The 24984-nt window shown below is 39.3% G+C and overlaps 1 protein-coding gene and 1 long non-coding RNA gene across 3 annotated transcripts in view; one reads left to right on the top strand and one right to left on the bottom strand.

The window, feature by feature from the left end:
• Nucleotides 1–3143: 3143 nt before the first annotated feature.
• Nucleotides 3144–20987, top strand: LOC138765904 (uncharacterized). 2 transcript variants are annotated; one of them, XR_011358646.1, is made up of 5 exons: nucleotides 3144–3276; nucleotides 7207–7373; nucleotides 15995–16143; nucleotides 19022–19062; nucleotides 20806–20987. It is a non-coding gene; the product is annotated as an uncharacterized lncRNA (long non-coding RNA). The 2 variants fall into 2 exon arrangements; XR_011358647.1 differs by lacking the exon at nucleotides 15995–16143.
• Nucleotides 20988–23841: 2854 nt separating this feature from the next.
• The window catches only part of LOC138803049 (brain-specific homeobox/POU domain protein 3), a 1409-nt gene continuing 266 nt past the window's right edge, over nucleotides 23842–24984 (bottom strand). Inside the window, exon 2 of the mRNA XM_069986876.1 lies at nucleotides 23842–24892. Within this exon, the coding sequence (XP_069842977.1) occupies nucleotides 23990–24892 (903 nt within the window). The 3' untranslated portion in view covers nucleotides 23842–23989. The remainder of the gene's footprint in view (nucleotides 24893–24984) is intronic.

Below are 24984 nucleotides of genomic sequence, written 5' to 3'. Positions count from 1 at the left end.
CTGGGTTACTGATCGAGTCTGACAACATGACAAGTCTCTTCCTGATTTCTGTCAGGTGCAATGTTGTCACATCTTATCCCTGTATGATTATTCCCTCATAAATATACACATATCTGCCATTACTTGAACCGGCTGGTATGTAGATATTCATGTGAATTTCAATTTGACGGCATACAAGGTTTACACTAGAGCTTTGGCGCTTACAGACCTGCAAAGGTGACACGTGTGTGTGTGTGTGTGTGTGTGTGTGTGTGTGTGTGTCTGTGTGTGGAGGGGGGGGGGAATAAATAGGAAAATGTAAAATGGGTTTTAGTAAAAAAAAAAAAATCACACAATTCACCCAAAACTAAAAGTTTTTTTCAATGAAAAGTCGATACTGAAACATGTTCCTCTGTGGCCTTTCAAGAGGTGTGAGCTTCATTTATTGTTTTCTCTATCTTTTGGTGTCACTTTTCACTGTACTGCTGTACAGATCACTTTACAGCTGCCTCCTCCTTATCATCAAAGACAGAACAGGAGGTTTCAGCTTAGTTTTAGGCCTGGTGGTGAGAAAAAAAAAAAGATTAGCCTATATTACTGTCATGTGCACCTTATTGAAACATTCAGGGAAGAATATGCCCCGTTTACAGCATGCTTGCTTGTGCTGAACAATTCCACAAGCAGAGGAGCTGCTAGGGAATGAATCTACTGGGGAAGGGGGGAGGGGGGCTATTGGCACAGAGAATCCTTTTTACTATATAGATGGACGGGGGTCTGAACACTATATTGAGGTAAAAGAGAAGGCCTAACTAATATATGGGGTACATATATTATATATGCCCCCATTCCTTCTATTTGAAGGTACCGAGTGGGGTTATCTATTATATGAGGGCACAGATGGGACCTTTCTTTCTATGTAAGGGGAATAGATGGGGCCAAAATGGGCAGTGTTACAGTATGGAGCAATTCAGATGGGGACTTTGTAGAGAGGTGAGGATAGTGCTGGAATAAAGAACCTAAAATGTTAGAAAAATAATGGCTGTAAGAAGTCTTCATGATGAGAAAAAGAGAGAAAAAGTGAACAACTCTTATCAGGGAAGATGCCCCCTGTGCGAGACTGGATGTAACTGCACTGTAATCACTTATGTACAGAGCCTGTAAACCATTGGTATCCACCTCAATATAGGTTGGTGTTAGGGGATAATTGTGTTTGTATAGCAGGCATTTTTTAGTCATGGTATGGTGGTATTAGTGACTATGCGGTGGTCATGGTGTGGTGATAATATTTGTTTTTCATATACTGCTATTATTGGTCTTATTGCTGCTATTACTGGTCGTAGTGTACTGTATTTTGTAATGGTATGGGGGTATTAGTCACTATGTGGTGACGGATTAGTGATAATATTTGTTTCTTATATACTAGTATTATTGGTCTTGGTATACTGGTCAGTAACAGTGTGACGGTATGGTGTGAATCCACTTCTGGCTTTTGCTGGCATTTTCTGCTGCCAAAAATCTGCAGCATAGAGCACTACCCCAATTGTGTGAACAGCGGTGGCAAAAGTGTTTGGGTGTGGTTATGAATGTCCCTCTTTGCTCTGAAAAAAGTTGGGAGGTATAGGAGTATACACAGTTGGAGGTCTATGATGAAGAGCTAATAGATAGCAATGAATTCTGGGAATTGTAGCACTCAGCGACCATGAAATAGTGAAAAAATAGGGTAGAGGAGAGAATGACATACTTGTAAAACATATAGGGGGAGATTTATCAAACATGGTGTGAAGTAGAACTGGTTCAGTTGCCCCTAGCAACCAATCAGATTCCACCTTTCATTTTCCAAAGAGTCTGTGAGGAATGAAAGGTGGAATCTGATTGGTTGCTAGGGGCAACTGAGTCAGTTTCACTTTACACCATGTTTGATAAATCCCCCTTCCCCTATAGATTCTTGGTGGTTTTAGTTCTGGGACAGACAGGTGAGCAATGCTGTATGCTTCGGGAGCATTTTTATATAATTTTTTACCTGATGTCGGCATGCCCCTTTAAGCAAACCTTATATAAACAGTGCAAAACAGAAAAGTTGTTCTTCGTCCTCTAAAAGCTTAACCTTCTTTCTAAAGCTGCCTGATAAATAGAATTGTCTGCCGCCTCAGTAACTTGGGAGGCCATTGTCCTTCTTGAAAGCATTGGATTTGTCATGCAAATTAGCAGCAGCAAATTAGGCAGCGGGTTCTCCATTCACCACAGAGAACACCGGCCGCTCCTACACGATAACACTGTCACTTCATTCTGCTGCCATTTGTAAACAATTACCATTTCCACCCCAACTCATAAGAAAGGAGGCCATGTCCAACAACCTGTGCCTCTCCAACTGTTGCAAAACTACAACTCCTTTTGTGGTACCACCAGGGCATGATGGGGGATGTAGTTTCGCAACGGGTTGCTGAATACAGTAGGAAGTTTTTGAGTTAAAATAAAATGAAAAAAAGAATGCAAACAATGTTTGTTAAATATTTATAAAAAAGGTTTATGCAAATTATGAAAAATGTCTGCCAAATGTCTTAAAAAAAAAAAATTATGCGAACATAGCCTTAAAGTCTATGGAAAAATGTCAGTCCACAACACAATAAATTATATATATATATATATATATATATATATAATGTGTGCAATTTTCATGTGACATATTTTTAGATTCAAACTACAGCCATGTTTTATACCTATTTTACTATTGTATTTTGCCTTTATTTTGCTGTGTGTGAACATAGACTTAACACTTGATATACTTAAAGGGAACCTGTCACCCCGGCTGCCAGAGTGAGGCCCACCCGACCCCCTGGTGGAGCCCCTTATACTTACCCCTTCCTCAAAGTCCCGGTCCCAGTCCAGTCGCCTAGAAATCCCCGCCAGAAGCCGTGTGTGCGCTTTGAGATGAGTCTGATACCCATAGAGAATGACTAAACTCATCTCTGATGAGCGCGCACACGGCTTCCGACTGGGATTTCTCGGCCGCAGGACGGGTCCGGTACTGGGACTTTGAGGAAGGGGTAAGTATACGGGGCTCCACCGGGGGGTCAGGTTGGATTCACCCCGGCAGCCGGGGTGACAGGCTTCTTTTAAAGGTGGCTATACGCCTTAGTTATCTCTCCTGTCTCCCATACACAGAAATGTTCAACACGGCAAAACAATCCTGTGTTCTCTATGGGGAGGGGACTTTCCATCATGACATCATCTTTCAGTGGCCGTTCTGGAGAGCCCCATATACCTTTGACTGATGACCAAACCTGCTGCGAGTGACAGGTACAGCTGACTAAAGTCATGCCTTTGTTAGGCCCAAATAATACATAAAAAAAGGATACCTGTAAAACAGTGCAGATCCCTGTTAAAGGGGTTACAAAGCTGCGATGGGTTGCGGGGGGACATAACAGTGGTGTATACTTACCTGTCCTGCTCCATTGCAGCTGTCGGTTTCTGGGCCTCCCGTTGTCCCCTACTTTCCACTGTTGTCATCTGTTTCATAAAATCTGCTGATGTGCCTTTCCCACCGCAAATGGCCGCTCAGCATAGTGCATAGCACAGTATAGCAGTGTCTATGCTGAGTAGACAATGCTATCCTGCACTATGCACCATGCTGAGCGACTATTTCCAGGGGGAACAATGTTAAAGGAAAATATGACAGCGGCGGAGAGCAGAGGACAATGAGGGGCCCAGGAACTGGTGGCTGCGGAGGAGTGGGACACATGAGTTTACAGCACTGTTGTGTTCACCGCAGTCCCAGCAGCATTGCACATTAATAGTTTATGCCAGCCAACCTCTATAAGTTCTAGCCAAAGTTCACATGTTATTCTAAGGAAAAAATTTTTCCTTCATAGAAAAAAGTGGATGACATGAATGGGTATCTTACCCATGAATCCAAAAACCTAATCTTGCTTAAGTGGCCATATGGGCCCCCTACATCAGTGACACAATGCAGCACCTGAGATTGTGGGAATAAACACACTGACTATAGAGTGGCATCTTATTGTTACCAATCCATCTCCATCCAAAGGGCTACAATTACAGGAAGCGTCCTGAGTGACTATCAACTGATCTTACTTGGTAGTTTTCTAATTCCTATCATAGAAAAGTCTTCCCTCTTTCTAATCCATGTCTTGGGATGTCCCACTCCTGAACTTCTGTTTTTAAAATATTGCCATCTCTATTCTATTTTATTCTACTCCCCATCTTATCACTTATAATTTCACATTACCATGTCTGCTACCATTCTTTCTTCCATCTTCTTAATTTTCTTACTCTAACTACTGGAGAGTTTAACTCTACCTCTTTTCCTTACCAATTTACCACTTTTCCCCCTTTATTATATTTTTGGTCTGTAGCTTGCCTCCGCCCCCCCCCCCCCCCCCCAGTCAATCATGCTCTTACCATTTTAAATTCTAGGGTATATTATGCAGGTTGTCGGGGCACCCCAGAAACTTTGCATCTTGGGGCTCTGGCCATATATAATGCTCTCATCTACCCCAACTTGAAGTGTATTCTTCTCTCCATACGCTTTTACCTTCTGTTTAACCTTTCCATATTACTCTCTTAGATTTTTCTTTTTTCTCTCCAATGGTTATGTCTCTCTTTCTTTGATCAAACCTTCCAGGTCTTTCTGCTCCCATCTCCTCCCTAAACACACATTGGGGGAGATTTATCAAACATGGTGTAAAGTGAAACTGTCTCAGTTGCCCCTGCATTTCGGCTGATTGTGGCCTTTCAACATGTCCTATTACACTTAACAATTATCTAACCGAACAGTCGGTAATCGGCCAGCTAAGGCCAATAATCGTTTTGTGTCATAGAGCCTTTAGTCTAAGAAGACAACGTTCTTAGTAGGGATGGTCTGAACCTGACGAGGTTCGGGTTCGTACAAACTCGAACTCTCGGCAATGATTCCCGCTGTCTGCCCGCTCCGTGGAGAGGGTGGATACAGATGGAGGACCGCCTGGAAAATTGGGATACAGCTGCAGTGTCCAAGAACACGCTGTCTGTTTCTCACTGTCAGTTTATTTTTGCTATTACAGCCATGCCTGTTCTGGAAACTATTTGCACTGCAACTGTGACTATATAGTCCCTATTTCTCTCAGGTTCATGTATATTGTACATGTGTTTAACTCTGTGCAGTGGTATGCAAAGGCTGAGGATCACGTGACCAAGCCCTGTAACCATGGTTCCTCCAATGACCGTCGAGCTTTGGCCAGGAGTACCATGTGACTTCCCCTTGCTAGTTAGTTCCGGCCCCTGCTCCCAAGCAAGGAGGTCGTGTGTTTGTGTCTCTCTTCACCTTCAGAAGAGTGGACCTGGTGCGCTGCTGTAACAGATCCTGGCTGTCCGTCTGCTCAAGTGCCTGGAGTATCCTCTCATCTGGGTGTCGTTCCTGTTATTCATCTCTTCATCAAGTCAAGATTCATACCGCAAGTACTCTAAATCCACCCAGCATCTCTATTCCTCTCTCACTACTACTCCCATCATCCGGCATGTTTCACCTCAGCCTATGCAGCACCACCTTAGCTCTGTCTATATAAGTCTGCTATATACCCGGTTGCATCCGGAAGAGACTGTTGCTACCAGTTACCTCAGTTACAATAAAAGTGTAACCACCGCTGTTACTGAACCCTGGCATTGGTGTCCGTTTACTGGTGCCCTGACTAGGTACAGCGAAGAATCGCATGCCCAGTAGCAATCCTACCGCAGAATCCGCAGACCGGTCCCTCAGCTGTGCCATCCTCAGGCCCTGTACTGTGACAATCCTATACCCTGCAGCTGCCCCGGTTCCTGCTTGCTCACAACATCTGCACTGCGAAGTGACCCCCACGGGTCAGGGCATCGCACAGCCATAGCCACAGGCTGTATCCCAGTTTTCCAGGCGGTCCTCCCGCTGTATCCACCCGCTGCACGGAGTCGCCAGACAGCGGGAATCTGATGCCGAGCGTTCGGGTTCATACGAACCCGAACCTCGGCAGGTTCGGACCATCCTTAGTTTTTAGTGGTGTGATGTCTCAATGACCTTTTTTTGAATTGTTTTAGGTTTTTTTTAATACCTTTGTGATTTTTTTTTTTGTTTTGCCTTTTTGTATCCCCCACCTTTGGGTACTATTACACGAAGCGATTTTTCGACGTTCAATAATAGACAAACTCAAACGACCTGAAATCGTTCACCCAATTACACGGAATGATGATCGTTACTTATGATCGTTATTGCATTTGTCCTTTTGTCACTACTGCGTTTGCCGCTACTGCAAAGGACCGAACAACGTCTTATTACATGCGAACGATTTGCAAATGATCAACGATTAAACTAGGTCCAAATTCTATTAAATGACCAACGATTTCTCGTTGGTCGTTTAATCGTTGTTTGCTATTACACTAAACGATTATCGTTCAAATCCAAACGATTTAACGATTTTTCGAGCGAAAAGCGTTCCGTGTTATACCGCCTTTTCTCAAGAGATAAGAGTTATACACAAATGACTGTCAATGAGCTGAAGCTCCTCATCCCTCCTATCGCTCCTCCTACAGCTTATCGGACGATCCTTCCTTGTTCTTCTAAGCATTGCTGAACAAGACAAATGTTTTAGACAAGCTACTGGGAAATAAACTCCTTTCATCGGGTCAAGAGATTCCGACAGTATTTCTCTTGACCTGAAGGAATTTCATCTCCCAAATGCTTGTCAAAGTTAATCTAATCCAAAAGACTTTCTTCGGTACATTCTGAGGCAATAAGAAGAACATGTGCATTATATTAGTATAAAAATTGCATAAAGAGGTTTTTTGAAGCTGGTTATTTTTTTATTGGCCTCCAACTGAAAAGTAAAATACACGTCTTAATAGAAACGAGACATGTCTGAGATATCTAATGGCTATCTTCAATATGTGATATATATATTAGTGATATAGCCCATGCGGTACTGTTGGTGGCCATGCCAGAGGACTGCCTTGGTTAGCACCTGCCTGGGATTAGATGTTCATAAGAACCTATTGAAAGGGACTCTTGCCTCCTTCAAGTCTGAGAACAGTAGTTTACTTGTCTAGTGTCCCCACATCTCTAGGACTCTGAATCGTGGCTTGACCTTTGACTTTGACCCTGAGCTTGTGGCCCTGACTCTTTGTAGGTCTCGTTATAGTGTCTATGACCATAATCTGAGCTTTGCCTTGTCTGGTCTCTTCTCCATCTGCTTTAGTTTTTTTCAGAGAGGCTTGACAGAGGGCCATGACCTGTAAGGTGCCTCAAGTAAGACCCAAAACTTCCTGGTGGGAATCCCTACTGAAAACCAGAAGGATTATCACACTCTTTTAGTGTGAGGGGAAAAGAAACTCTCACAATGAAGATAACGTTAAAAGGAGCTCAGATAAGATAGGTAAGACACAGAAGTTGATTTTTTTCCCCCGTGTAAACCATCTATAAATCAGTGTTCAGAAACATGTTTACCCCCATTAAACTGTCCCTGACACTTAAAAAAAAAAAAAATTGACATGCCCTAGAGATATTGGGGGGTCTGAATGTTGAGACCCCCACCAATCGTTAGATAAAAGCGGGAGAAGTGGTCCAATAAAGGCTTCACCACTTATCTCTCTGAGATTTCTATCTTACTGCAGGAAATAATCTCTACAGCAGGGATAGGGACCCTTTAGCCCTCCAGCTGTTGCAAAACTACAACTCCCATCATGCCTGGACAGGAAAGGCTGTCCAAGCATGATGGGAATTGTAGTTTTGCAACAGCTGGAGGGCCGAAGGTTCCCCATCCCTGCTTTATCGACTTATAATGGAGACTGGCTCCTGCAGCGAGATGGAAAAGGCAGTGCTTGGAACTACTAAAAAAGTGACATAAAAATGTTCTAGAGTTGATCTAACACTCAAATACTCAAGTCAAATAATGAACCCCATTGAAAACAATGGGATATTTGGGTATTTAACCAGGTGCCCGCCGCTCAACAGAGCCAAAGGTACTTGCTTAAAGGAGAAGTCCAGCGAAAAGTTTTATTAAAGTATTTTATTGCCCCCCAAAAGTTATACAAATCACCAAGATACACTTATTACGGGAAATGCTTATAAAGTGCTTTTTTCCTTGCACTTACTACTGCATCAAGGCTTCACTTCCTGGATAACATGGTGATGTCACTTCCTGGATAACATGGTAATGTCACTTCCTGGATAACATGGTGATGTCACTCCCTGGATAACATGGTGATGTCACTTCCTGGATAACATGGTAATGTCACTTCCTGGATAACATAGTGATGTCACTTCCTGGATAACATAGTGATGTCACGACCCAACTCCCTGAGCTGTGCGGGCTGTGGCTGCTGGAGAGGATGATGGCAGGGGGACACTGAGGGACACAGGGCACTGGAGGGACACTGAGCATCCCTCTGCCATCATCCTCTCCAGCAGCCACAGAAAGCACAGCCCTGGGAGTCTGGTCATGACATCACCATGTTATCCAGGAAGTGACATCACCATGTTATCCAGGAAGTGAAGCATTGATGCAGTAGTAAGTGCAGGGAAAAAAACACTTTATAAGCATTTCCCGTAATAAGTATATATTGGTGATTTGTATAACTTTTGAGGGGCAACATAATACTTTAATAAAATTTTTCACTGGACTTCTCCTTTAACCCAAAGTTACAGTCTGGCCCCAGGGGGTTAAGTCTCCCCCCAGAGACTCCACTCGGCTGAAGAGTGGCTGAGGTGGGACACCACTGCAGCCCCTGGTTGGCTAAGCAGTGATAGTGAAGATACCAGCTGGAAGACTGGAGCAGAAAGTGTAATTTTAACCCCTTCCCCTTTTGATTTAAGGTTGTAGAAATATGCTATGCGTTTCCACAGCCTTAAAGCTTATTGAAAGGCTAAGCAACTTAAGCGGCGCAAGGTACTCAACAGAGCTCCATGGAGCACCCCAATGCTCGATCAAGCACCACACTTTGCCAGGCATTTTCGTTCATCTCTAATATTTTCCTCAACTTTATCTCTCCCACATACTGCAATCATCATCAATGGCAGATTTCTGACTATAACTAATATTACAACCATGGTGTCAGGAATGTGCAGTAGCCTGGTGATAACTGGGCTTGATTTTACTTTTGTGTGACACGCGTGCTTGCTTCTCAGCTTCCTGGCAATGCAGGAGTTAAAGGACAAGTACCATGAAAAACTTTTTCCCAGTAATTGAAGCACATTACGAAGTTATATAACTCTGTAATGTGCTTCAATCATCTATCTGCCTCCCTTCCCTGTCTTTCCCCCCCACCCCCACCCCTCACCAGGAAGGGTCCTAACTCACACAGACCTAATGACTGTCGTCACCGTCACCATGCAGCTCCTTCTTGTGAGGATGAGTCATCAGCAGGAGGGCTGCTCTAGGTCCTGTTACACCAGCCTCCCCCTCCTTGTCAGGTGACTCAGCTTGCTCATGACTCATTCACTCACTGAGTCCACGGCAGCAGGAGAGGTGGGGGGGGGGCTGCCTAAGTGCCCCAGTCAGTCGGAGGGAAGATAAGCATGACATGTGACAAGTGATGGCTTGCAGTTGTTCAGCCAATGGGAGCTGAGCAAGCTGAGTCACCTTACAAGGCAGGGGAGGGGGGAGGCTAGTGTAACAGGAGAAGGAGCTGAGAGAAGAGCTTGGTGACGGTGACGGCAGTCATTAGGTCTGTGTGAGTTAGGACACTTCCTGGCGGGGGTGGAGGGGGGAAAAGACAGGGAAGGTAGGCAGATAGATGATTGAAGCACATTACAGAATTATATAACTTTGTAATGTGCTTCAATTACTGGGAAAAGGTTTTTTCATGGCACTTGTCCTTTAAGCTGATCACTGCGGGACTTGATTTATGCAGCTAAGTACGTCTTTAGACTGACGGGTTTCTCTGCCTATCTGGAACCTGGAAGATCAGAGCGCCGGTCCAAGGGGGATCCGGAACGGGCTCTTGGTCAGCATACAAGAAAGCTGAACCAGACTCTCAGCGCTGGCTATTAGGTTTCATACCCTGGTCCCAGCTCCCTCTGTCTTTTCCTGTTATCCCCATCCTAATTCCCTCTGCTTGCTCGACTTTGTTACCTGACCTCTGGCTTGACTTTTTGACTAGTCGATTGTTACCTAAATTTTGTACTACACTGCCCGTTTGGTTCTGACCTTGCCTGTTTGACTAGCCGCTATTCTGTTTGTTTGTTTGTCTGTCTTGTTCTGTGTGCACGTATCTAGTACAGGCAATGTCTCTGTGGTTGTCCGTGGCCGTTTAGGGCTGTTTGAGGCAAGTAGGTAGGGGCAGTTGGTAGGTTCAGCATCAAGGCTCACTGTCGTGTTTTGTCCCTGCCTCCCCGTCCCTGACACATGGCTATCTACACAACATCTTGGTATTCATAGTTATGTCTAATAGATGAGGAAACCAGAATTTATTTGCACTAATACAAATATAATGCAACCTTTTCGTCATGAATCTTGCAGTAGTATCCTAAAAAAACACATTCTCACTTCTCATTGCCTTGAGCGGCCTTATAGTAGTGCCAGTCAGCAAGTATGTTTCTGACTTAAACATCTGATCGCAAAGTGCAGGGATTAAAGAAAGAACTTTGCCTTACATGTAACACCCTGCCAGATCAAATAATCCAGGCTTCTATAATGAGTGATCATTTCCATGGGCGATTGTCATCATAGGAATCGGTTATTATCATGCACTTCTTAGCAGCTTCAGATGCAAACTATTCAAAAAAGTGATAGTGGAGTATATGGTTTTGGATACAGCCACATTTTGCACATGTTAATGGAACTTATTTGTACCATATAAAGCCAAGGTCAAAATGGGCTTCTATTAAAGGTGTTTTGATGTTTTTTTTTATTGCCTATGCTTTAGATAGGTCATCAATATCTTATTGGTTGGGGACTAAAGCCCCAAGTACACGGGGCGAGAGAGGGAGCAAGCAAACGCCGACCTGTCAGGTCAGTGCAAGCTAGCTCCTCGTGCCCCGCGAGCAGATAAGAACAGGGGGGGGGGGGCTGCCCGGGTGATCGCTAGATCGTCAGGGGAGCCCATAGAAGACAGCAGCGGTCTACTACCGCCACTCCTGTTACATGTTGAAAGAAAACGATCTGCTGACATTGTGCATGTCTTCTATTACACAAGACGGTTATCGGCCATAACGACCAACTACAGGCGATAATTGCTTTGTGTAATAGGGCCTTAACACCTGGCACCCCTGACTTTTTCACCAAATGTGCAATAAATAGACAGCTCCACACATTGTGTATATAGGTCATCAGTAAAGGAAAGTCTTGGAAAATGCCTTTAAGGTGTCATATGCAATCAAGGTAAAGCTTTTATTATTTGGTCTCTTCTCTCCAAACCTCTCATGACCTTTAATCCAGTTCCTAACCTCTTGCTTGCTGGCGTGCTGTGTAGAGGGGACCCCTACATAGTTTCTAGATCTATTGGCACCAACCATGGCTGGGAACCTCTTTTCAATGGACCTATAGGGCTTCCACTATAATGTCTTGGGGCTCTTATGTTTAATGCAGGGGTGGGGAACCTTTGGGCATTAATAAAATCATTCGAGGGCTGCACTTAATGTTATACTGTGCGCGGCAGTGGGGTAGCGTGGGTGCGCAGCACCCGGGGCAAGGCAAAGTATTGTTCCCCTAGAGCCCCTGCTATTGTAGTTAACCCTCTGTGATGCACTTGTACCTAATGTGAATCCTTAGTGATGCCTGGTAGCCAGAGTTAACCCCCAGTGATGCCCCTGGTAGCTGTAGTTAACCCCTTTTGATGTCCCTGGTAGTCTAGTTAACCCCCCAGTGATGCCCTGGTAGTCATAGTTAACCCCCTGTGATGCCCCTGCTAGTCATTGTTAACCCCCCAGTGATGCCCCTGCTAGTCATAGTTGACCCCCCAGTGATGGCCTGGTAGTCTAGCTAACCCCCAGTCATGTCCCTAGTAGCCTAGTTAACCCCCAGTGCCTGTCCCAAATAAAAAAAATAAACATCTCACTCACCTTTCCTCCTCTCCCATGCTGCCCAGGTCCTCTTCTCTCTACTCTAGCCTTTGCCCGTTTTCTTTTGTAGGTGGCGCGCGATTAAATTACGTCATCATGCGCGGCCCGCAGGAGAGGGAAGATGTGCGCCGCTCTGGTGGGGAAGGAGCCGGCACAGACAGCATCCTCCTGTGTCTGTCAACCTTCACAGAGACAGCAGGATGCTATGTATGCCACCTCCTTCCCCAACAGAGCGACACTCATCACAGGAGGGCCGTGGGTCGCATCAGGAGGTCCCAGGGGCCGGATGCGGCCCGCGGGCCGGAGGTATCCCACCACTGGTTTATTGAACGGTGACTTTAAGGTTAGGCAATCTTCTAACTACATTGATGATAGTTCTTTTTGGCCCTCTTGGTAAAAGTTATATTTTTTGGCCCCTTATCTAACCTATAAATAGTATATCAATATAGTGTAGTTAGCTTTCTTACTAGAGTCTTTATGATTCCTTAGGCTATGTCCACACGTGCTAAGACACCGGCCGTTCCATGACACGGCCAGGTCACGGAACGGCTTGTGTCTGAGAAGAACATCCCGGGCCGATGTGCAGTACCGGCCGGATGATCTTCACTGCTGCAGAATTCAGATGCGGGCGCATCTGTGCGCCCCCGCCTCCGAATTCCCAGCTTCACACAATGGAGCGTGTGGCCAGAGCCGCACGTTCCATTGTGTGAACCGACAGGATTTTCTACGGCTGCTATTCATTGTATAGCGGCCACAGAAAACTGACATATCAGTTTCTTGCAGCGCCGCTAGGGATCCTGGCCGGAGTGTATACTATGGGGGAGATTTATCAAACATGGTGTAAAGTGAAACTGGCTCAGTTGCCCCTAGCAACCAATCAGATTCCACCTTTCATTTTCCAAAGAGTCTGTGAGGAATAAAGGATGGAATCTGATTGGTTGCTAGGGGCAACTGAGCCAGTTTCACTTAACACCATGTTTGATAAATCTCCCCCTATGTGTATACACTCCATCCGGGATTCCTTAGACGGAACTACTACGTAAGTTCCGTAGTAATCACGACCGTTATGTCCTCGGTAAGTAACAGCACCTGTCACTAACTACTGTATACTACATTGTACACCATAGAAATATCTGTTGGAGAACAGAGGTGCGTGACCCCACAAATCTTCACCCAGTTTATCATATCCAGTTGTACAGAATATTATACAGCTTATATTAAAGGGGTACTCTAGCAAAAAATCTTTTTCTTTCAAATTAACTGGTTTCAGAAAGTTATAAAGATTTGTAATATACTCTTCTATTTAGAAAAAAATCTCAAGTCATTCCATACTTATCAGTTGCTGTATGTCCTGCAGAAAGTGGTGTTTTCTTATCGGTCTGACACATTACAGCAGTAGCAAATCCACCTAGAAAACTTCTGCTCTGGACAGTTCCTGTCTCGGACAGAGGTGGCGGCAGAGAGCACTGTGTCAGACTGAAAAAAAAACACCACTTACAGTAGGACATACAGCAGCTTATAAGTATGGGAAGACTTGAGATTTTTCGAATATAAGTAAATTGCAAATCTATAAAACGTTCTGAAACCAGTTGATTTGAAAGAAAAATTTCACTGGAGTACCCCTTTAATGTTGGAAAGGTAATATAAGGAGCTTGATTTCTCTGCTATTGCAACTCTCACTAGATTTGGGATTGAACGGTAATACCAGACACAGCCAATGGACAACAGTGGCACTGTTTCAAGAAAACAATTATATTTTCCTCTAAATAATTTTTTTACTATATATTATAGGATTATAAAAGATTCTTTTTGAGCATTGTAAATTAACAGAGGGGGGATTCCTCATTCTGGATGTATATAAATAAGCTAGAGAGATGTATAACGCTACAAAGAGTGGTTTTCTCTCTTTGGAGGACGGACACAACTTATGTAACACAGGCCCTTGGGTATAATAGGTGCAGTGTAATACATAATGTCTCCTGTGGAGGCGCTGCCGATGCATTCAACACGTGCAGCCAGGCCCCCTGCAGATAATGTATAGAGCACTATAGGTGTTTGTGCTGTATTATTCAGGATCCTCTTACTTAGAGATGGGAGCTGGAATCGTCATTGTCATTAATTACTGGAAATAACCAGCTACATGGGTCGCTTCTTGTGTCACAGAACTTCTGCACTGACAGCTCTTGTGGAAATAATGCGGCTTTATAGTGCCAGTGGGTACAAGCCATTATATGAATTATATTTAGAGATGAGCGAATCTCGAGCATGCTGGAGTTCATCCGGACCCGAACTTTCGGCATTTGATTAGTGGTGGCTGCTGAAGTTGGATAAAGCCCTAAGGCTATGTGGAAATCATGGATATAGTCATTGGCTGTATCCATGTTTTCCAGACAACCTTAGAGCTTTACCCAAGTTCAGCAGCCCCCGCTAATCAAATGCCGAAAGTCCGGGTTCGGATCGACTGGAACCAGAACCCGGTTCACGCATCTCTAATTATAATACATCCAACCAAAATATCTAATGAAAGGACAAAATTAATACAATATCTTTAATCTATCTATCTATCTATCTATCTATCTATCTATCTATCTATCTATCATCTATTATCTATCTATCATCTATCTATCTATCTATCTCCTATCTATCTATCTATCTCCTATCTATTTATTTATTATCTATCTATCTATCTATATATCTATCTATCTTCTATCTATCTATCTATCTCCTATCTATCTCCTATCTATCTATCTATCTATCTATCTATCTATCTATCTATCTATCCATTATCTATCTATCTATCTATCTATCTATCTATCTATCTCCTATCTATCTCCTATCTATCTATCTATCTATCTATCTATCTCCTATCTATCTATCTATTTATCTATCTATCTATCTATCTATCTATCTATCTATCTATCTATCATCTATTATCTATCTATCATCTATCTATCTATCTCCTATCTATCTATCTATCTATCTATCTATCTATCTCCTATCTATTTATTTATTATCTATCTATCTATCTATCTATCTATCTATCTATATATCTATCTATCTTCTATCTATCTATCTATCTCCTATCTATCTCCTATCTATCTATCTATCTATCTATCTATCTATCTATCTATCTATCTATCTATCTATCTATCTCCTATCTATCTATCTATCTATCTATCTATCTATCTATTATCTCTCTGTCTTTTAACCCATTTATGCACTCAATTATACATTTATGTACCCATCCATTACGTTTATTTATTCTCTTTTTACTTTCTTTTTCTAAATTTCTATTCAATATCTATCTATCTATCTATCTATCTATCTATCTATCTATCTATCCTCTATCGTCTATAATTCTGTATATGTTTCAGTCTTACGCATATCTTACATTTGTTCTACACTACCCTATCTACACTATAAATGTATGTATCAGTTGGGCATTCACATATTTTTTTCTTTCTATTCTTTCCTATCTATCTATCTATCTGTCTGTCTGTCTGTCTGTCTGTCTGTCTGTCTGTCTATCTATCTATCTATCTATCTGTCTGTCTGTCTATCTATCTATCTATCTCCTATCTATCTATCTTCTATCTATCTCCTATCTATCTATCTATCTATCTATCTATCTATCTTCTATCTATCTCCTATCTATCTATCTATCTATCTATCTATCTATCTCCTATCTATCTATCTATCTATCTATCTATCTATCTCCTATCTATCTATCTATCTATCTATCCAGACACCCCAACTATTTTAGAAACTTCATACAACAGGAAAGCAAATTAGGTATGTAAATGATATTACAATGAAACTAGTATTAACAATCACCCCAGGAATTAAACTACATAAAAGTTTTTGTTTGCATTTTGCCAACATCATATATTGTAACTATTATAATTTCCTATTATTACAAGTTCATCCATTGGTTATTTCTATCATTCTTCATATTGTGCCCCGTCTCCTGAAAAATTCATGTATCCTCCTCTATAGAGTTATATAGGTTCACGACTGACCCCCACCCATCAACCCCTCTAAATCTGCCAGTTTGCTCCAGGAGAAGGTCTGGGAAGAATTGGGAATCCTGACATCATAATATAAACCTCCACAGTAACATTTTTATTTCCTTCTCTTCTTCTAAGGTGAGAATCCATAGACTTATGTTGAAGAAAGTTTCGGTAATTAAAGCCTCGCCGTCCCTGCTTTAGTATGCAAACAGTTTGCTTTAGACATTTTGCATGTGAAGCTCTCATGTGGATTGTTTTATAGCAGTACATATTCATTACTATCTAGGCAAAGACTCAGCTCCACAGGGCTTATTTGTCTAAGACTTGAAAAGGATCAAAGGTTGATAAGTGATCATGCTAACGACAATCCAAAGGCAATTGAATGATTCATTAAGTTAGTTTTACTAATTGTCACTCCCTTCCTACGTCTCCAGCGTTCCCATACTTTATTATTTCTTAAATGCTTTGTAATCTCCTTCCCCGTTTTAAGTCCCCCCCCTTAAAATATTAGCATAAAAAAATCATCATGCAAATTCAATGAGGGGACTTCATAAGAAAGACCCCCCCACCCCACCCCCCATAGCTTAACCCTTTAAAGCCCAGCACATCCAACCTTACCTGGATCTCGCCAACACACCCATTCTTTAAAAGGAGGTCATTCTTTAGAATAATCATCCGAAAAGAATCGAAATAGATGCTTCTATCTCAGCATTTGGTCAAGCCGTTTGAATTTGTGACGGGGAAATACTGACTTGCCTTTTTATTATCTCAGGTGATAAATATTGCATTGCCTGCATTTAAAACTTTTAATACTAGGGGTGTGAGATGTGGCACCTGTTATTTTTTTTATGACGGGGTCATTCTACTCTACATCTACGTTTTCTTTTTTTCTTTTTCTTTTTTTTTTATACTGTGCCCCTCTACTTTTTTTTTTTTACCCCATTCTATTTAGGGGATCAGTTCTGTAAAGTGAAAAAAAAGGGGGCTGGAAAAGGCTTGATTGTCTACCGTGTCTGGAAAGTAAGAGAGAGAGAGAGAGAAAGAAGGGCCCTGCTAATGTTGCACTGAAATGATTCTCAAAGGCCCCCCAGGCTGCACTCAGCATCCAGACTTCATTAAATTTTCATACCAAGCACTTGGCCAAGGTCTATTTATGAAAATGTGCTTTCCGCTACATGGAAAAAAAAAAAAAAAAAACAGGAATTAGATAAGAGAACAAAGAAGAATTCATTAACGATATATATATACATATACAGATTATATATATATATATATATATATATATAAACAATTAAGGCAGTACTATATCCCCAGTCATATATATATTCTATAAAGTTGTATGTGCAACGTATTATATATATATATATATATATATATATATATATATGTTCTGTGATGTCTTTATATAGTTTTACACCTGTGTGACTTTCATCACTGCATTTGTTTTCTTTTTTTTTATACATTTTATGCACTTCCTTTTCTATACATTCATATGACGCGCTCATCTGTGCCTTTCTACGTACTGTATACGTCTTCATCAGCAGTACATGTCATGAAGATGTTTTTTTTTTTAATTGACCATCAAGCATCAGATAATATTATGTAATCCTGCCTACACGGAGCCATTTGTAAAAATTTACATGTCAATGCTTCTGTCCATGGTCCTGACAGCTTGCTTAAAAAAAAAAGTTTCTGTAGATGTCTTCTGTAGACAGAAACTTTTTTTGTTTTTTTTAATTGATTATTAGACATCATATAGTATTATCTAATCCTGCCTACATGGAGCCATTTGTAAAAATTTACATGTCAATGCTTCTGTCCATGGTCCTGACAGCTTGCTTAAAAAAAAAAAAGTTTCTGTAGATGTCTTGGGTGAACACAAACCCTCAACACAACACACTCTCACAGCAGCAACAACAATACTACATAATTTAAAAGGGCAGCCAGCACAAGGACCTCAGAGATGCTAACGTGATTAAAAACAAGTCCCTCATTCATTGGGAAAGTGTACACAATAAAATATATTCCCTGTCTAATGCCCTCAGAAAAAAGGATTAATGTGGTCCCAGGCGAAATGCCAAATTGCGAATTTGAGGGAGTCTGAAACCATAGTGAGTGATGGTTCGGGGAGAGTGAGGGATAGATACATTAATGAGAGTTGGATACATTTCGACAAAGTTTACTGCAAACTTAAACCATTCTCACAAGCCTCCATTGATTTCTGAGTGTCTTTTTTTTTTCGACTGACAAAAAAAAAAAAAATTCGACTAATTGTTTCAGTGGCAAACTAATGTTGCCCGTCTCTATACGGGAGGACAATGAATAGAGTTTTAAAGCTGGAAGCTGAAACTTTAATCAATAAGCTTTAATTCGCTCTTTTCACTTATTTCTTCAATAGCAATTGGCCAAGTCCTTGTTCTGGAATTCCCCAATATATCTCTGAACTTGAGTCTAATAACCCAGTTTATGCTTAAAAATAAAAACAAACAAATATATAAATAAATAATTAAGTTAATATATAATAGATAATACATAAAATAGTTAATTTAGTTCTTTTATGCAAGTAGATTTGAATTAAAAGTTAAAAAAAAAAAGAAAGAATATTTTAAAACAATAAATTATTTTAGTTAAAAGATCTGGCTTTAAGAGCGTGTGGACCTAGTTGTATATTATAAATAATAGATGTTTTATATTGTGTAATTTATATTTTTATGTTGTTTAGGTTTCTATAATGTGAAAGGCAATTTCTGGTTAATAACGTCTTATATTCGTTGATATCTTGCTATCTTCTTATGTATGAGACTTTACAGAGACAATTTTTTCTATTTTACATCTTTTCAACCCTTAATGACTTCCTTACAGTTTACATACAGCAAAGTATTGTAGAATAACAGTCCCCTCCTTATAATAGTTCTTATATGTCACAGTCCCTACTACATACCAGTGTTTGAACTTCTAGACTGAATTATTGATGGTATTGTATTAACTCCACTTTTAACTCTGTTTTTTCCAGCACAACATGCAGTTCAGCGAGGAGGGATTCTTTTGGTAAATGTAAGAATTGGGTAAAATTGGATACATTTTAGTTTGGCAAAAATTACGTTATCTTTCTGTAAAAAGAAGAACATTTATATAACACGTTCTAGACATGTACAAGATTCCAACAAAGTTCTATATCATACCGAGCCAGAGCTAGGTCTATCTCCTATCTATCTATTATCTATCTATCTATCTATCTATCTATCTATCTATCTATCTATCTCCTATCTATCTATCTATCTATCTCCTATCTATCTATCTACCTATCTATCTATCTATCTATCTATCTATCTATTATCTATCTATATATCTATCTATCTATCTATCTATCTATCTATCTATCTATCTATCTCCTATCTATCTATCTATCTATCTATCTATCTATCTATCTCCTATCTATCTATCTCCTATCTATCTTTCTATCTATCTATCTATTATCTATCTATCTATCTATCTATCTATCTCCTATCTATCTATTATCTATCTATCTATCTATCTATCTATCTATCTATCTCCTATCTATCTATCTATCTATCTATCTATCTATCTATCTATCTCTCTATCTTACTATATTATCTCTTCTCTATCTAGCTATCTATTCATTTATCTTATATGTATTATGTTTCTATTAACCTATTTATGCATCTGTATTCGTGTATTTGTTTTTTATGTAACCATTTGTATCTTTTTATTATGCCTATGTATCTAGTATTCCTTTCTCTTTTTTCTCTTATGGATCTATATATTTTTAGCTTTCTTTCTACCCAAAATGTTTTAATATTTATCTTCTATCTATCTTCTATCTATCTATCTATCTATTTATCTATCTATCTATCTATCTATCTATCTATCTATCTATCTATCTATCTTTCTATTATCTATCTATCTATATATCTATCTATCTCCTATCTATCTATCTATCTATCTATCAATTATCTATCTATCTATCTATGAATCATCTATCTATCTATTATCTATCACCTTCTATCTATCATCTATCTATCATCTCATTATCTATCTATCTATCTATCTATCTATCTCCTATCTATCTATCTATCTATCTATCTATCTATCTCCTATCTATCTATCTATCTATCTATCTATCTATCTATCTATCTATCCATCTATCTATCTACTTATCTTTCTATCTATTACCTACCATATACTAAAAAGGTTCTACTCGTTCTGGAATAAAATGCATTAAATTACCACATAGAAATCTCTTATATAACATATTAGTGTTTATTGCTGCAGTCATTTCATGTACTTTTATAGGAGTAAAAAGAATCCAGCAGGTTGATTGATTTGCATAGGCTTCCATTCCCTTTCATAGTTAGCTGTGCTTTCAGCCAAGCCAATGTCGAAGATTTCTCACTGATTTCAAACTAAAATAAAATCCTTATTAATTTCTAGAAATGCCTGCGCTCACATTTATTGCAAGTTGTCTTTTACTTTTAAATTACAAAGTATTTCCAATCAATCTTGGCTACAGGAATTCTACAGGGACGTCCTTTCTGATATGTTTTTGATCTCTGCTACTAAAGCCTCTTTGTTGTGCACTTAGTTTGTAGTATTTATTGACATTTCATCTCCTTGTTAATGAAATATTTCTTTGATTTTTATGGTTCTGCTTGAAGTCAATGCATTTAATTTTAATTTCAAGTTTAAAAACAAAGCATGAAGTCGTATTGATTTTGTTGGGGAGCAGGATGTTGGATTTCTTTTATAAAGTAACATTACTCGTATTATTTATTATAGGACTTCAAAAACAAGCACTTTCCAGAGCAGGATTTTTAAGGAAAGTATCTGTATTTTATTCATGCAAAATGTGTTGTCAGGTGCTTAACAATATATAGAATTGTAGCAGCCTATACGCTAATGTGAATCCCTTTGGACGCTCTATAGGAATATGAATAAAGTGTGTGTATTTTTCTATGAAGAGTCAACTTTGCTGAGTCACCAAGTTGTCTAAAGTAGCTCAATCAATAATAGATGTATTCACAGAATTAAACTTTAAAGAGTATATATATATATATATATATATATATATATATATGCAAGATAATTGTATAGAATAACAAGTATATAAAGTATTTGTAATATCTATATATAAGAAAAAAATAGCACAAGGCCTAAAAGAAGCTAAAGTGATCAAATACAACTATAACGCATGTAGATAGCACAATAAACGTAAGTTAATGAGATTGGGGCCCTCGCTCCTGCGCCTTTAATTGTGGATTCGTTTTTTAACGTGTAATAATATTGGATATATATGTTACCTTTGAATCCTAAACCGCTGCGGAATAGGTTGGCGCCATTAATATTATGACTTCTATTAACACAGTAGAATAAGATTCATAATACGTGTATTCACCTAAACTATAGGGTTTTTAGATTGTAGAAGCATGTTAAAAGATTGTTTCATACATGACCTTAATTCCTCATTTAAAAATTAACATATTTTTTTTTTAACTCATTTATATATTATTCTTGATATCATTTTTGACATAAAGCAATAAAGAAATTCAAAGATTACAAGTAGACCAGCTGGGATATCTACTTACCATCACTATAATATAAGGAGTGCATCATATTTATCCTGAAATGTTAATATATATAAATATTGACATGTTTTAACAGTAAATACTACAGGATAGTCATTATGTTCCCTTCATATTGTTGTCTAGTAGAGTGCACAGAAAAAATGGTGTTATTTTATAAATAATTGATAACCATAGGAATATGGTATGCATGTGTGCTGTCACTAGATAAGTGTAAAATATTCTGGATGCCTTAGGCTAAAGTTAACATAAAATTCTAAATAGTACTATGTAACATTTATTTGCCTTTGTGCCATTCAAAAGAGATGTCACATTGTTGTCTATTAGATTTATATTCTATTGTTATATAGGGTGTGGGGAAAACAGGTTCGATAAACGTACAAAGGTATATATATATATATATATATATATATATATTTATTTATTTATTTATTTATTTATTTGTATAGTAGAGCCTTTGTACGTTTTATATATATATATATATATATATATATATAATTTTTGTGGAGATATATATATATATATATATATATATATATATATATGTACCTTTGTACGTTTATCAAACCTGTTTTCTCCAGGTTTTGTATAGTAGAACCTTTGTATGTAATATATATATATATATATATACATACATAATTTTTGTGGATATATATATATATATATATATATATATATATGTATAGTTACAATTTAATTTCTATAAAACACTTAGCTTTACAGTAAACAATTACTACTTAATAAAAGATTCTATGAAGAATGATACAACCCCCACTTTGCACATGCAAATAAGAGTAGTAGACACTTGGAACAAACTTCCAGTAGATGTGGTACAATAACAGAATGTAGACCTGCCTGGAATATACATATACATATATGTATCCTAATATAAGAAGAAAGGAAATATTAATAGGGCAGACTAGATGGACCAGGTGGTCTTTTTTTCAGTCAACACTCTTTTATGTTTCAATGTTACAAGCTTCTAACATAAAGCTACAAATTCAATATTTGCTATATTTTTTGATCTTTTTGACATCTGCAAAAACCCTGACTTGTCATTTATAGATACAAAAGCTTCTGCAATCCCCAGGAAATGTAAGGAGTAACAGCGTGACCCTTCACCCAGCAAAAAAGTATCATGTTTCGTTCACGTCTTTTTCGGCAGTATGTCAACAGTTCTCAAGTCAATAGGCATGATGTAAAATATAGATCTATACAAAATTGCATTGAAAGTAATAGTAAAGAGAAAGAATGAGGTAAATCGTGCATGGTTTATTTGAAATTCTGTAGCATACACAGACACAAAATTTCTTTCTTTTACACACATAGAAAATTAAATGCTCCATAAAAAAAAAAGAAAAAGAAAAAAAAAGAATAATAAAAAAAAAGAAACAGATGGGAAATCCCTCTTATGCCAAGCAATGTGTATCTTGCCAAAAAAGTGCAAATATTTAAATAGTTCCAAAATGATTAACCTTAAGTATCCATTGTGAAATCGATTACATATAAGTTAAAACCTTTAAATATAGAACTCTCGCCGCCGCTGTCGTCAATTATTATTATTATTTTCTGTCTTTAAATTAAAGGAACACACACACAAATGGTGATCTTGTGCTGAAATGTTATAGACTATATGCACTTCCACATACAATGTCATATCCATTTCAAGGGAGAACCTGGGGAGGGGACTAAACGTGAACAAACTAATTTGATTGTCAAAGCATCTTTGTAGTGGAATCGCAGGGTCATGACTATTTGAACTTACTCGCTGCTTCCTACGGAGTCTTACAGATCTGAACATGTGCTTTCTAGCAAATGATGAGTTAGAAACAAAACAAGTTATTGGAGAGTGAATACAACCATGCAGAGACAAGGACTGTTGTAGTCGGCTATATCAAATAAAATCAGATTGGGGGGGGGGGGGGAGGTGAGGATTAGGGTGTATGTGTGCGTTATAATAACAAATTAAATAAGTAAATAACTTAAACTTTGAACCACTGGTGCAATATCATCATCACGGGGTAATATTTACAATAATAATAAATATAAAAGGGTCGTTCAAACTGAGAGAAACATCATACAGGATTTCAAGTTTTGCTTCCCATACTTTTTTTTTTTTTATGTTTTTTTTAATGTACTTTTAGAATTTGATAAAGTCAAGGGAAGATTTTTTTTTGGTCATAGACGCCAAACCAAAAAGACACCATCCCAAGCTTTCCACTCACCAGCACAACTTTACAGGTGGTTATAACTGTATGTCCCAGTCTTTTATTAGTTTGTCTCTATGCCAAGGTATGAAGACACAATGTCAATGTATCTAAATTCCCTTAGATCGAAAACAGTTCATTGGTCAGTTCAATAGAGAGAGAGAGCACCAGGTCTCAGTAGGTCGCCGAAAACTTCATTCTTTTCTGTTTCTGCCTTTGATTACAAAACCAGACCCGGACTACATTCTTTTTTAAGTCTAGCTTTTCTGCAATAGCTGCAATCTTTTCTGAAGAAGGTCTCGGCTGAACAGCAAAATAAGCTTCTAGTGATCTTTTCTCGGGGGCGGCGATGGAAGTACGTTTACGTTTCTTGTCTCCCCCAGTAAAAATTTCAGGCTTGGTCATTTTTTCCCTTTGAGCTCTTTCTGCCTCCTCTAGCCAGGCTTCCAATATGGGCTTTAAGGCCACCATGTTGTTGTGAGACAATGTAAGAGACTCAAACCTGCAAATGGTGCTTTGACTGAGACAACCAACACCTGGGATCTTCAGATTGGCCAATGCAGAACCAACATCCGCCTGAGTTACACCAAGTTTTATTCTCCTTTGTTTGAACCTTTCCGCAAACGATTCAAGTTCTCTGGGGTCTGTCTCACTTTCGGAACAGTTCATGGCCGTGTGAGCTGTCAGTGCATGGTTGTGGGACATGTTCATAGACTGTGTATGGTGGGCCATGTGGTTAATGGCAGACATATGAGCATGGGGATGGGAAGGTGTTGATCCGACATCTGGAACACCTCCCAAGGTAAGAGCAGGGTTTAGGTGGTCTAGAAGGTCCCCGTCTAAGCCCTGTGAAGGCTGATGGTGAGGATGGTGATGTGAATGGTGAGTTGTTAAGACGGAAGGGTGATGCAGATGCACCGTCGAAGACGTCGGCGTGCAGGACACGCTGCTCATGGTGTGGTAAGTGGCATCCGGCTTGAACGGATGTGTCTTTTGAGATACAATATCCACAGCGGCCAAAGCTTCGGCTCCTCTGAGTAAAGTTTCATCGAAACCCGCAAAGATATTGCTTTGAAGCTGAAAATAAAAAATAAAATAAATGTAAAGATCTCGGCAAAATTTGAGTAAAAATTTCAATTCCAAACCCAATATTAACACATGGATGTGAA

The sequence above is a fragment of the Dendropsophus ebraccatus genome, chromosome 10 (assembly GCF_027789765.1).
Source record: "Dendropsophus ebraccatus isolate aDenEbr1 chromosome 10, aDenEbr1.pat, whole genome shotgun sequence".
NCBI lineage: Eukaryota > Metazoa > Chordata > Amphibia > Anura > Hylidae > Dendropsophus > Dendropsophus ebraccatus.
Note: the sequence above shows the minus strand (reverse complement) of the source record. Positions and strands in the feature narration are given on the sequence as shown.